The 12,748-nt window shown below is 45.3% G+C and overlaps 1 protein-coding gene across 1 annotated transcript in view; it reads left to right on the top strand.

Moving 5' to 3' along the window:
• Positions 1–1,605: 1,605 nt before the first annotated feature.
• FYB1 (FYN binding protein 1) overlaps positions 1,606–12,748 on the top strand; it is a 72,560-nt gene continuing 61,417 nt past the window's right edge. The window contains exon 1 of the mRNA XM_044274793.1: positions 1,606–1,841. Coding sequence (XP_044130728.1) covers positions 1,839–1,841 — 3 coding nt within the window. The 5' untranslated portion in view covers positions 1,606–1,838. The remainder of the gene's footprint in view (positions 1,842–12,748) is intronic.

Raw genomic sequence — 12,748 nt, forward strand, 5'->3', positions numbered from 1 at the left:
AATTCTGGAATGGAGAGGTTTTTTTCTTACGCCATTCAACATGGGATATTTTAATAGATCAGGACATTATGGAAGCCACGATACTAGTTATGTTTATTTTTTTTATACACTGAATATATGAAAGGGGAAAATAACTTTTTTTATTTTTAACATTTCACGGTTGTGTATATTTTTAGGAACTTTTTTGACATTTTTTTTATTCCACTTAGGAGATTTGAACCTACGATCCTAGGGGGAACCTAGGGGACTTGATTCCACTTAGGGGACTTGAACCTATGATCGTTTGATCACTTGTACTATACACTTTAATACTCCTGCATTGCAGTGTATGGCTCCTGACAGGCTTTTTATTATACAGTATCTGCCAGAAGTAGGATGTAATAGCTGCCATGCCAAGTAATAGGTACCCCATGATTGTAGCGGAGGACAGAGGGAACTCCCTCTCTCTGTTTGACCCCACAGATGTCATGTTCGCTATGGGCTGACGCATTTGAGGGGGTCAAACTGCCAGGATCGGAGATACGATGTGAGATGGGTGGCAGGGGTATAACCCATTAAAGGGGTTTTCCTCTGGATAGGTCATCAGGATCTGATCGGTGGGTGTTCCAAACCTGGGACCCTCGCCGATCAGCTGATCGAGAAGGCACCAGCGCTCACAGTCGCGCAGCGGCCTTCTCTCAGCTTTTCCTAGTCATCACGTTCATCCGTCCACGTGGCCTAGGCGCAGCTCAGCCCCATAGAAGTGAATAGAGCTGAGCTGTGATACCAAGCACGGTTGAAAATGGCGCCACTGGCAGGGGACCAAGGGCAATATTTGTCCTTTGGTTTAAGCGCCTATAAGGTATAGTAAAATGTGATTGCCTTTGCCATGTCGAACTGTAAAACCAGACGTAGGCAGAGGCCTATTTCACGCTGGCGCACCACAGGTGAGGCACTCCCTCCTATCACTTTTCAGCTTGTGCTGTATACCCTGGGAGTGCGGTGAGCAGGGGTGCACCACCAATGAGGCGAGGTGAGGCGGTTGCCTCAGGCAGCACCAGGTAGGGGCAAGACGGGGGCAGAAGAAGAAGGGGGATTATCTCTTTCTGCAGTATAGTATTGGGGGGCACAGTATGTGGCGCTGTATTACCCTGTATGCTTTGTAGCTCTCTATGTAATGTTTTCCAAGTATGTCTTTAATACTAAGACTGGAGGGAAGGGGTTAGGTTAAGAAATTGGCATTGGGAGGTTGGAGCACCGTTTCAGTTTTCGCCTCAAGCAGCCGAAAGGCTAGGCGCACCCGTGGGGGTGAGCAGTCATCCTATTATCACCAGAAGACAGGGGTTGCCATGAAAGGTAACACTTCATCTTCCCCCCTCCCTCCCATCTCACAGAGCATGCCCACAACACCCTCCCAAGGAATGCATTACACGCGTCTTCGTGGCGGCTGTAAAGCCAATCCCTGCACTATAAACCGGTGCAGAAAATAGAATAAAAATGTATCCTCTCCATGTCGCCAAAAAGTAGAAGGAAGTAACATTTGTTAAGACCATATGAAGTAATATATAAGAGGCTGTATATAAAATATGCAAATACGAGGGGGAGCGTTGCGGGCCCCACTCGCCCCATAGGGTGCTCGGTGACAATGGCGACCTCTCCTTGCTATTACTTGACTTTGCGTCACTACATGTGACTGTATCTCTTATACGGTCTGAAAAAGTAAAAGCAGATAATGGAGCGATGATAAGAGGGAATGAGAACGAGTCGGGTGAAATGAGGAAGTTCTTGCAAAGCTTCCAGTCCATGCAAAGGGATAATCATTAAGCCCAGGACCTCGCTCCACCGCCAGCAAGTGCACCATGGTGAGTACGAGGCATGTATTATGTGTTACGGCGAGCTCGGCTGCAGCAAAAGCTTCATGTCCTCTTCATTGACAGCGCTCCCATCACAGACGCTGGCCTCCGGGAGGCTCCTGACCTCTAATGTCCGGCCGTCTGGTGCCGAGCCTCATAATAGGGAAGTAGTCCCTGTAAGAAAAGACGTATCAGATGTCACGTATATAGAGAAGGATTTTGTATGTGTTGTGTTGAGTATAGGAGCGCTGTATGGCGGCATTATTTAAGAGGGCTTTCCTATAGGTGATAGGTGTCTGATCGCTTTGATCGATCCAGAGCATTTGAATGGAGCGGCGGTCACACATGCACACTTCAGCCCTACAGACTTTGAATGGAGCTGTACTGCACACGCGTGTCCGACGCACCGTTCCTTCCAGGGGGACAGGACCTCCGTTTTCATGATCGATGGGGGTCCCAGCGTTCAGACCACCAGCAATGTCCTGTAGGAAAACCTCTTTAAGCACTGTATGGGGTTATTATTTTAGCACTGTGTTGCAGAATTACTGGCGCCCGTTTAAAGACACCACACGTATCGTACAAAAACCATCTTTAGGGTCCATTCACACGTCCGTAATTTGGGTCCGCATTCATTCCGCAATTTGCGGACCCATTCACTTTCAATGGGGCTGGAACGGATCCGGATCCGCACTTTCAGCATCCGCAGCCGTTTTTTCGGGATCCGCAATTCCGTTCCTGAAAAAAATAGAACATGTCCTATTCTTGACCAGAAAAGGCATTTTCTATTATAGTGTCTGTGATGTGCTGTCCGCAAATTGCAGGTGTCCGTATTTTGCAGATCCGCAAAACACTTACGGAAGTGTGAATGGACCCTTATTATGTTTTCTCCACATGGACATACAAATATCATTATCCAAAAAACAATAAAAGCAATGCATGTGGGTGCTGTGAAGGTGATATCCCCCACCCAGCTCTGAATACACGTATCCAATCGCGTTTTTTAGAATACTGTACAATTACAAATAACGTATATACTCTGGATCCCTGGTTGGTGCCTATATCAAAAAATTGCAAACTGGGTGGTGTCTGAATCTGATCATCCACAAGCAGTAATCTAAGCAAAGATATCAATATATAGTGGAAAATAATCACACCTACAGTCCACACGATATAATAATCGTATAATAATAGACCACGGTATATAGGGGAAAAAACAAAGAAAAGGCACAAAACTAAACAGGACATAACAATACAGAGCTGGAAGGGGCTGAAAACCCCCAACGTACGTTTCGCCTCGCTTTTTCTAGAATTGGATACGTATATTCAGAGCTGGGTGGGGGACATCACCTTCACAGCACCCACCTGCATTGCTTTTATTTATTTATTTTTTATAATGATATTTGTCTATTTGGAGATAACATAATAAAGATGCTTTTTGTACTATATGTCTGGTGTCTTTGAATCGGTTTACAGTTAAGTTCCCACATATGATTTTCTGCTATTTAGTACTTGTTTGGGTGTAGAATTACTGGTGCCCCCCTAATCCAGCAGGATGGGGGACATGCCGCTATGATGTGGCCGCACAACTCATTCCACCAGTCGCAGCCGTTTTCTTGTAACACCGCAGAGCTTTAGATTTGATTATTCTGCACTTGTGTCACATGGATGAAAAGACGATCTTCCTCTTTCACACAAGAAAGCTGTGAAGAGCTGCATCCACCGGGGTTTTAATTGTTCTGATTTATTTTTAGAAAAAAAAATAGAAAAGGAGGAAATCTGAGATGTAGAATATGAGAGGTGGTGGAAAACGATAACATTGTAGGAAAATAGAGAAAAATAAAACATATCACTGTATGCAGAAAAAGTGACAACATGTATAACTTTCTTACCATTTTCAAGATCTCTTTTTACTGTTAGTGAATGAGAAGACTCTTGTTTCCATTCAGTGGCAGTAATCCTATCCACAGCTCGTCCTGCTCTCAGCTGAGAAGTGGAGAAAATTGTATCCAGTCTAGACAATGCTCTGTGAGCTAAACAGCCCGGACTCCAGATTGATACATTGTAACAAACTAGCACAGTTGTATCCAGCCTAGACAATGCTCTGTGAACTAAACAGCCTGGACTCCAGACTGATACATTGTAACAAACTAGTACAGTTGTATCCAGTCTAGACAATGCTCTGTGAGCTAAACATCCCGGAATCCAGACTGATACATTGTAACAAACTAGCACAGTTGTATCCAGTCTAGACAATGCTCTGTGAGCTAAACAGCCTGGACTCCAGAATGATACATTGTAACAAACTAGCACAGTTGTATCAAGCCTAGACAATGCTCTGTGAGCCAAACAACCCGGACTCCAGACTGAAACATTGAAACAAACTAGCAGAGTTGTATCCAGTCTAGACAATGCTCTGTGAGCCAAACAGCCCGGACTCCAGACTGATACATTGTAACAAACTAGCACAGTTGTATCCAGTCTAGACAATGCTCTGTGAGCTAAACAGCCCGGACTCCAGACTGATACATTGTAACAAACTAGCAGAGTTGTATCCAGTGTAGACAATGCTCTGTGAGCTAAACAACCCGGACTCCAGACTGAAACATTGTAACAAACTAGCAGAGTTGTATCCAGTCTAGACAATGCTCTGTGAGCTAAACAACGCGGACTCCAGACTGAAACATTGTAACAAACTAGCACAGTTGTATCCAGTCTAGACAATGCTCTGTGAGATAAACAGCCCGGACTCCAGACTGATACATTGTAACAAACTAGTACAGTTGTATCCAGTCCAGACAATGCTCTGTGAGCTAAACAGCCCGGACTCCAGACTGATACATTGTAACAAACTAGCATAGTTGTAATACAGTCTAGACAATGCTCTGTGAGCTAAACAGCCCGGACTCCAGATTGATACATTGTAACAAACTAGCACAGTTGTATCCAGCCTAGACAATGCTCTGTGAACTAAACAGCCTGGACTCCAGACTGATACATTGTAACAAACTAGTACAGTTGTATCCAGTCTAGACAATGCTCTGTGAGCTAAACATCCCGGAATCCAGACTGATACATTGTAACAAACTAGCACAGTTGTATCCAGTCTAGACAATGCTCTGTGAGCTAAACAGCCTGGACTCCAGAATGATACATTGTAACAAACTAGCACAGTTGTATCAAGCCTAGACAATGCTCTGTGAGCCAAACAACCCGGACTCCAGACTGAAACATTGAAACAAACTAGCAGAGTTGTATCCAGTCTAGACAATGCTCTGTGAGCCAAACAGCCCGGACTCCAGACTGATACATTGTAACAAACTAGCACAGTTGTATCCAGTCTAGACAATGCTCTGTGAGCTAAACAGCCCGGACTCCAGACTGATACATTGTAACAAACTAGCAGAGTTGTATCCAGTGTAGACAATGCTCTGTGAGCTAAACACCCGGACTCCAGACTGAAACATTGTAACAAACTAGCAGAGTTGTATCCAGTCTAGACAATGCTCTGTGAGCTAAACAACGCGGACTCCAGACTGAAACATTGTAACAAACTAGCACAGTTGTATCCAGTCTAGACAATGCTCTGTGAGATAAACAGCCCGGACTCCAGACTGATACATTGTAATAAACTAGTACAGTTGTATCCAGTCCAGACAATGCTCTGTGAGCTAAACAGCCCGGACTCCAGACTGATACATTGTAACAAACTAGCATAGTTGTAATACAGTCTAGACAATGCTCTGTGAGCTAAACAGCCCGGACTCCAGACTGATACAGTGTAACAAACTAGCAGAGTTGTATCCAGTCTAGACAATGCTCTGTGAGCTAAACAGCCGAACTGATACATTGTAACAGTTGTATCCAGTCTAGTCTAATGGCCTGAAAAAAGCTATTGGCCCCTTACAGATGAGTGAGTTCCACACTCCGGACTCACAACGTGAGTATGTGACAGCTCCCGTCCTGATCTTCTAGCACTAACGGGGTTGCATAGCATTACATATTATAATGCTGTCAGTGTTAGCCAATACATTCCGTGTAATCAGTCTTCAGTGAAAAACGTATGCACTATGAAAACAAAACGGATGCCATCCGTGTTGTGTCCAACAGTCAGTAAAAAAAAATACTGATGTGTGAACAAACACACTAAAATCAATAGGTATGGAAAATGCGGACAGCACACGTAAGTGAAAAATGGAAGTGTGACCGAGGCCTTACTTTGGGTGTCCTGTTCTCTAAATAGGAGCGAGTTAAATAGGCACAATTTTGGTATGTTAATGTCAGGATTGCTGTGGTTTGCACCTTGTTCGGACAGTGCCCGCTCGGTGTGTTAGTACCCCTCACACTGCTCACCAGTGCACACAACCTCGCAGAATCCAAAGTCAATTCCAGAAGTCAAACTGGCAGCGGCCAAAGAGCAAATATTAGCAAATGTATCAGGAGCAGAGGAGAGCAGAAAAGTGAAAGCTACACAACCCCTGGGGGCTGTAGAGTCCTTCATGCCAGCTAATACTGCACCCCAGTAAATAAAGGGGAACACAAGAGCAACACAAAAATCTTTATGTATTAACCCCTTAAGTAAGCTATTTGGGACCTTAAAGGGATTTTCCGGTTCTATTATATAGGTAATCAATGTGTAAGAGCTCATACATTGTAACAAACTAGCAGAGAGATCTGTGAAGCTGCTGCTGGTTTGCTACAATGTATCCTGCTCTCAGCTGAGAAGTGGGCACAAATGTATCCAGTCTAGACAATGCTCTGTGAGCTAAACCCAGCAGTAGCAGCTGCACGGATGTCTCTGCTAGTTTGTTACAATGTATCAGTCTGGAGTCCAGGCTGTTTAGCTCACAAAGCATTGCCTAGACTGGATACAACTGTGCTAGTTTGTTACAATGTATCAGTCTGAAGTCCGGGCTGTTTAGCTCACAGAGCATTATCTAGACTGGATACAACTCTGCTAGTTTGTTACAATGTATCAGTCTGGAGTCCAGGCTGTTTGGCTCACAGAGCATTTTCTGGACTGGATACAACTCTGCTAGTTTGTTACAATGTATCAGTCTGACGTCCAGGCTGTTTAGTTCACAGAGCATTGTCTAGACTGGATACAACTATGCTAGTTTGTTACAATGTATCAGTCTGGAGTCCGGGCTGTTTAGCTCACAGAGCATTGTCTAGACTGTATTACAACTCTGCTAGTTTGTTACAATGTATCAGTCTGGAGTCCAGGCTGTTTAGCTCACAGAGCATTATCTAGACTGAATACAACTGTGCTAGTTTGTTACAATGTATCAGTCTGGAGTCCAGGCTGTTTAGCTCACAGAGCATTGTCTTGACTGGATACAACTGTGCTAGTTTGTTACAATGTATCAGTCTGGAGTCCAGGCTGTTTAGCTCACAGAGCATTATCTAAACTGGATAAAACTGTACTAGTTTGTTACACTGTATCAGTCTGGAGTCCAGGCTGTTTAGCTCACAGAGCATTGTCTAGACTGGATACAACTGTGCTAGTTTGTTACAATGTATCAGTCTGGAGTCCGGGCTGTTTAGCTCACAGAGCATTGTCTAGACTGGATACAACTCTGCTAGTTTGTTACACTGTATCAGTCTGGAGTCCGGGCTGTTTAGCTCACAGAGCATTGTCTAGACTGTATTACAACTATGCTAGTTTGTTACAATGTATCAGTCTGGAGTCCGGGCTGTTTAGCTCACAGAGCATTGTCTGGACTGGATACAACTGTACTAGTCTGTTACAATGCATCAGTCTGATGTCCAGGCTGTTTAGCTCACAGAGCATTGTCTGGACTGGATACAACTCTACTAGTTTGTTACAATGTATCAGTCTGGAGTCTGGGCTGTTTCACTCACAGAGCATTGTCTAGACTGGATACAACTGTGCTAGTTTGTTACAATGTATCAGTCTGGAGTCCAGGTTTAGCTCACAGAGCATTGTCCAGACTGAATACAACTCTACTAGTTTGTTACAATGTATCAGTCTGGAGTCCGGGCTGTTTAGCTCACAGAGCATTGTCTGGACTGGATACAACTGTTCTAGTTTGTTACAATGTATCAGTCTGGAGTCCAGGTTTAGCTCACAGAGCATTGTCCAGACTGAATACAACTCTACTAGTTTGTTACAATGTATCAGTCTGGAGTCCAGGATGTTTAGCTCACAGAGCATTGTCTGGACTGGATACAACTGTGCTAGTTTGTTACAATGTATCAGTCTGGAGTCCAGGTTTAGCTCACAGAGCATTGTCCAGACTGAATACAACTCTACTAGTTTGTTACAATGTATCAGTCTGGAGTCTGGGCTGTTTAGCTCACAGAGCATTGTCTGGACTGGATACAACTGTGCTAGTTTGTTACAATGTATCAGTCTGTTCGGAGCGCAGGCTACCTGCTACTAAGGTGTTGTCATATACCGTTTTGTGTGGGCTAATGTGTTCAGCATTTGTTGCACTTTTGCTTTTCATTTATGGGTTCTAAAAGGGTTTTGTTGGTGGAAAGCCATTAAAGGGGTCGTCTCACTTTAACAAATGGCATTAATTATGTAGACAAAGTGAATACAAGGCACTTACTAATGTATTGCGATTCTTCATATTGCCTCCTTTTCCGGATTCATTCATTTTTCCATCACATTATACACTGCTGGTTACCATGGTTATGATCACCCTGCAATCCGGCAATGGTGGTCGTGTTTGCACACTATAGGAAAAGAACTGGGCTCCCTGGTGGCCAGGACCACAGGAGTGCACATAGGCCAGCACTTGGGATCAGTAACCTTCGGCACTCCAGCTGTTGTGAAACTACAACTCCCAGCATACTCCTTTCACTTCTGTGGGAGTTCAGAGAACAGCCAAGAACAGCATTTGCGGATCCGCAATACACGGGCCGCAAATCCGGAGATGCGGAATGGTGCGGAGCGGAAGCACGGAACGGAACCCTACGGAAGCACTGCGGAGTGCTTCCGTGGGGTTTCGTCCCGTACTTCCGTTTCGCAAAAAGATAAAACATGTCCTATCTTTTTGCGGAACGGCCAGATCGTGGACCCATCAAATTTAATGGATCCGCGATCCGCTGCGGCTGCCCCACGGACGGTGTTCGTGCATTGCGGCCCGCAGTTCGACCACCAGGGGGCGCACACGTTCGTGTGCAGGAGGCCTTATGCACAGTAAGAGCGAGAATGCCACCAATATACAGCTGGAGGACAAGCATAAGCAATCCAAATCCTACAAAACTACATAAAAGTGGCAGGAGGGTAAAAACTTCTATCACTACTGGATTTTGCCCTCAAAGAGGTGCGCAGAAGGATTAGCCCCCCACCCACCATAATAATGGTGCTCCCAGACTGTCCTCATTAGCAACAGTGCCCCCAATAATGATAATACTCCACAAGAGTGCCCCCATTAGTAGCAATGCCTACATATTGTGCCTAATAATAATAATGCCACTACAGTACCCCCACTAGTAATAATACCACCATAGTGCCCCCAATATTTATAATGCCCCTCCTACAGTGCCCCCAGGTAGCTCTAATGCTCTCTTGCAGATATAACTCTCCTGTAGTGCATATATATACTGTATATATATATATATAAATAGTAGTGTCTCACATGGTATTGTACAGGGTGAAGTAATTGAGGGTGTATATGTGTCTCCCAGGTGCCTAATATAGCTATTTAGGAAAGGGTTAAAACCTCTAACCTGGGACCTGATGAGGAGCATCTGGGAAAGTCCCAGTTAACAAGGTTCCACCAGTTCACTTGCTCGCTCAGCCTTGGGAGAGGGAGAAGCCACATCTCTCTGAGAGACACTGAAGGTCCTATGCAAGGAAACCACAAGTATCACAGAATGCTGTTCACACTGTGTGTTTATTTGATTGGACTGAGGATTAGTGTTGGTCGAGCACCAAAGTGCTCATGTGCTCGAGCAGAACACTTCCCGATGATCGGGTGCTCCTGAGCACAATTGAAGTCAATGGGAGAACCCGAGCATTAAACCAGGCACCCCCTGCTCTGAAGAGGGGAGGGTGTCGGGACTCTAGCTTGGATTAGGAGTCCCTGCTCTGACTCCATATATAGCTATGTCCATATATGGGGTCAGTGCTTGGGGACACCCAGTGTATTTAAGTCTAATTTAGCCTCTATTTATAAAAAGTTTCTGGTGGGATTTAAACTCGCAACCTTCTACATTACAGCCAAGAATCTTATCCGCTACACTATAGAGCTACATGGCCAGGTACTAAAAAAATAAAATAAATATGAGACCTCTGCTGTATAGGAATACTTACTACTAGTAAGTATTCCTATGCAGCAGAAGTCTCATATTTATAGTAACTGGCCATGTAGCTCTATAGTGTAGCGGATAAGATTCTTGGCTGTAATGTAGAAGGTTGCGAGTTTAAATCCCAAATGAAACTTTTCAGAAGAGGCTAAATTAATGATAATTAGGGGTGCAGCACCTTAGAATTCAGGGGTTCATGTACAAACAGTCATAAATAACATAGCAACAGACAAGTCGATTATTATAACAAGAGGATTGAGGGCCCTGCTCGCAAGAGCTTACAATCTATGAGGGGATAGGGGTGACACAAAAGGTAGAAGTGCTTGTTATGTACGATAGTCCAGCTACCTTGGGAGAATAGAGGAGCAGATATAAAGCCACATGAGCCGGTCAGCAGCCAATATACGAAGTGCTTCTGGGTGCAGAGGAGGCTCAGCTTCGAGGAATGATGAATGGGCTATGGGAGGTTAGCTCAAGGGAGGTGATAGGCCACCCGGAAAAGATGTGTTTTTAGCGAACGCTTAAAACTGTGCATGTTGTGATTAAGCCTGATTTCTTGGGGTAGGGCATTCCAGAGAACCGGTGCAGCTCGAGAGAAATCTTGGAGCCGGGAGAGAGAGGTTCGGATTTTTGTGGAAGTCAGTCGTAAGTCATTGGCTGAACGGAGAGCATGGGTAGGGTGGTAGACGGAGATGAAGGAAGAGATGTAGGGTGGTGCAACACTGTGGAGGGCACGGGTAGGGTGGTAGACGGAGATGAAGGAAGAGATGTAGGGTGGTGCAACACTGTGGAGGGCACGGGTAGGGTGGTAGACAGAGATGAAGGAAGAGATGTAGGGTGGTGCAACACTGTGGAGGGCACAGGTAGGGTGGTAGATGGAGATGAAGGAAGAGATGTAGGGTGGTGCAACACTGTGGAGGGCTTTGTGGGTGAGGATGAGCAGTTTGAATTGGATTCTTTAGTGTATGGGTAGCCAGTGCAATGACTGACACAGGGCGGAGGCATCAGAGTAGCGGTTGGACAGATAGGTGACCCTGGCTGCTGCATTAAGAATAGGTTGGAGAGGGGAGAGTCTGGTGAGGGGGAGGCCAATTAATAGTGAGTTGCAGAAATCGAGGCGGGAGTGCATCAGGGCAACAATGAGAGTTTTTGTTGTTTCCATAGTAAGAAAGGGGCGGATACTAGAGATGTTTTTGTGGTGCAGGCGACATGAGCGGGAGAGAGATTGAATATAGGGGGTGAAAGAAAGATCAGTGTCAAAAGTCGCCCCGAGACAGCGGACGTGCTGCCCAGGAGTGATGACGGTGTTGCAGACCGAGAGGCAGACATCATGTTGGGTTAGTAGACGGAGAGAACACAAGAAGTTCAGTTTTTAAAAGATTTAGTTTCAGATAGAGAGAGGACATAATGTTAGGGACAGCAGAGAGACAGTCGCTGGTGTTCTGTAATACAGCAGGTGTGATGTCAGGGGATGAGGTGTATAGTTGTGTGTCATCAGCATAGAGATGGTACTGGAAGCCAAATCTGCTGATGGTCGGTCCAATTGGTGCTGTGTACAGGGAGAAGAGGAGAGGGCCTAGGACTGAACCCAGAGGAGCTCCAACAGCGAGGGGGAGAGGTAAGGAAGCGGAGCCAGCGAACGATACACTAAATTAGATTTAAATACACTGACTCGAGCACCGGCCGAACACCGCGATGTGCTGAGCATAGCGATGCTAGAGCAGAACTGGTTTTCGGCCAAGCATGCTCGCCCAACACTACTGAGGATAGCTCAGCCACGTCCTAGAGAGGGACAGGGACCTAATATTTAGTTAGAGCCTGGACAAGGCTAGGTGTTGTGTTTTATGATTTTGTTTTATGCAACCTGTGGAAATAAAACTGTCGGGACGTCTGTTTAAACGCACTTCTGTCTCCCGAGTCCTCCTTGTGCGTAATAGACTGACTATTCCCGTACCTTTCACCCCTGTAAAGGAAAGCTTGCAAGACGCATTGTCACAATAATATATACTGTGTATATATATATATATAGCTTTCCCACATAGTGCCAGTATATAATGCTGCTTTCCCCTTGGTGCCAGTATATAATGCTGCCCCCTTCCCCAGTGCCAGTATATAAGTGTAGTGAAGATCTATCCACCCCATTCAGATGAGTGTAATGCGTCATGCACATGATCGAGTGTATTTTGAGGTCCACAAACTGCGGATCCTCAAAAGACAGATAGTGGCCATGTGCATCCCGCACTTTTCTGTTAAATGCCTATTCTTGTCCACAGAACAGACAATAGGACCTGTTCTATAATTTGTGAAAAGGACAGAGCAGCAGCAAGGAAGATGGTTGTTTCTGTAATTATTACTATCTGGCCTCATGGGGCAGCCCTGCACAAATTTCACTGTACCTCCTTCAGGTTGACTTATCTCTCCTTGCCGCACGCACAACTGCAGCTTATACTACCTTAGTATGGCTGACTTTGCAGTTCTGACATGGCTTCTCCACCGATCTCTAGGTGCTTTAGGATAAATGAGGTAGGAAGTAGGTTCACTAGGTTCACCCTCCACACTGTGGGGCTCAGCTGCTCTGTACTCCTATGTATGACCTGAGGTGGTGCACCCTTAGGACTAGTGCCTCACACCTCCAC

Source organism: Bufo gargarizans, unplaced genomic scaffold (genome assembly GCF_014858855.1).
Source record: "Bufo gargarizans isolate SCDJY-AF-19 unplaced genomic scaffold, ASM1485885v1 original_scaffold_2062_pilon, whole genome shotgun sequence".
In the NCBI taxonomy this organism is placed as follows: domain Eukaryota; kingdom Metazoa; phylum Chordata; class Amphibia; order Anura; family Bufonidae; genus Bufo; species Bufo gargarizans.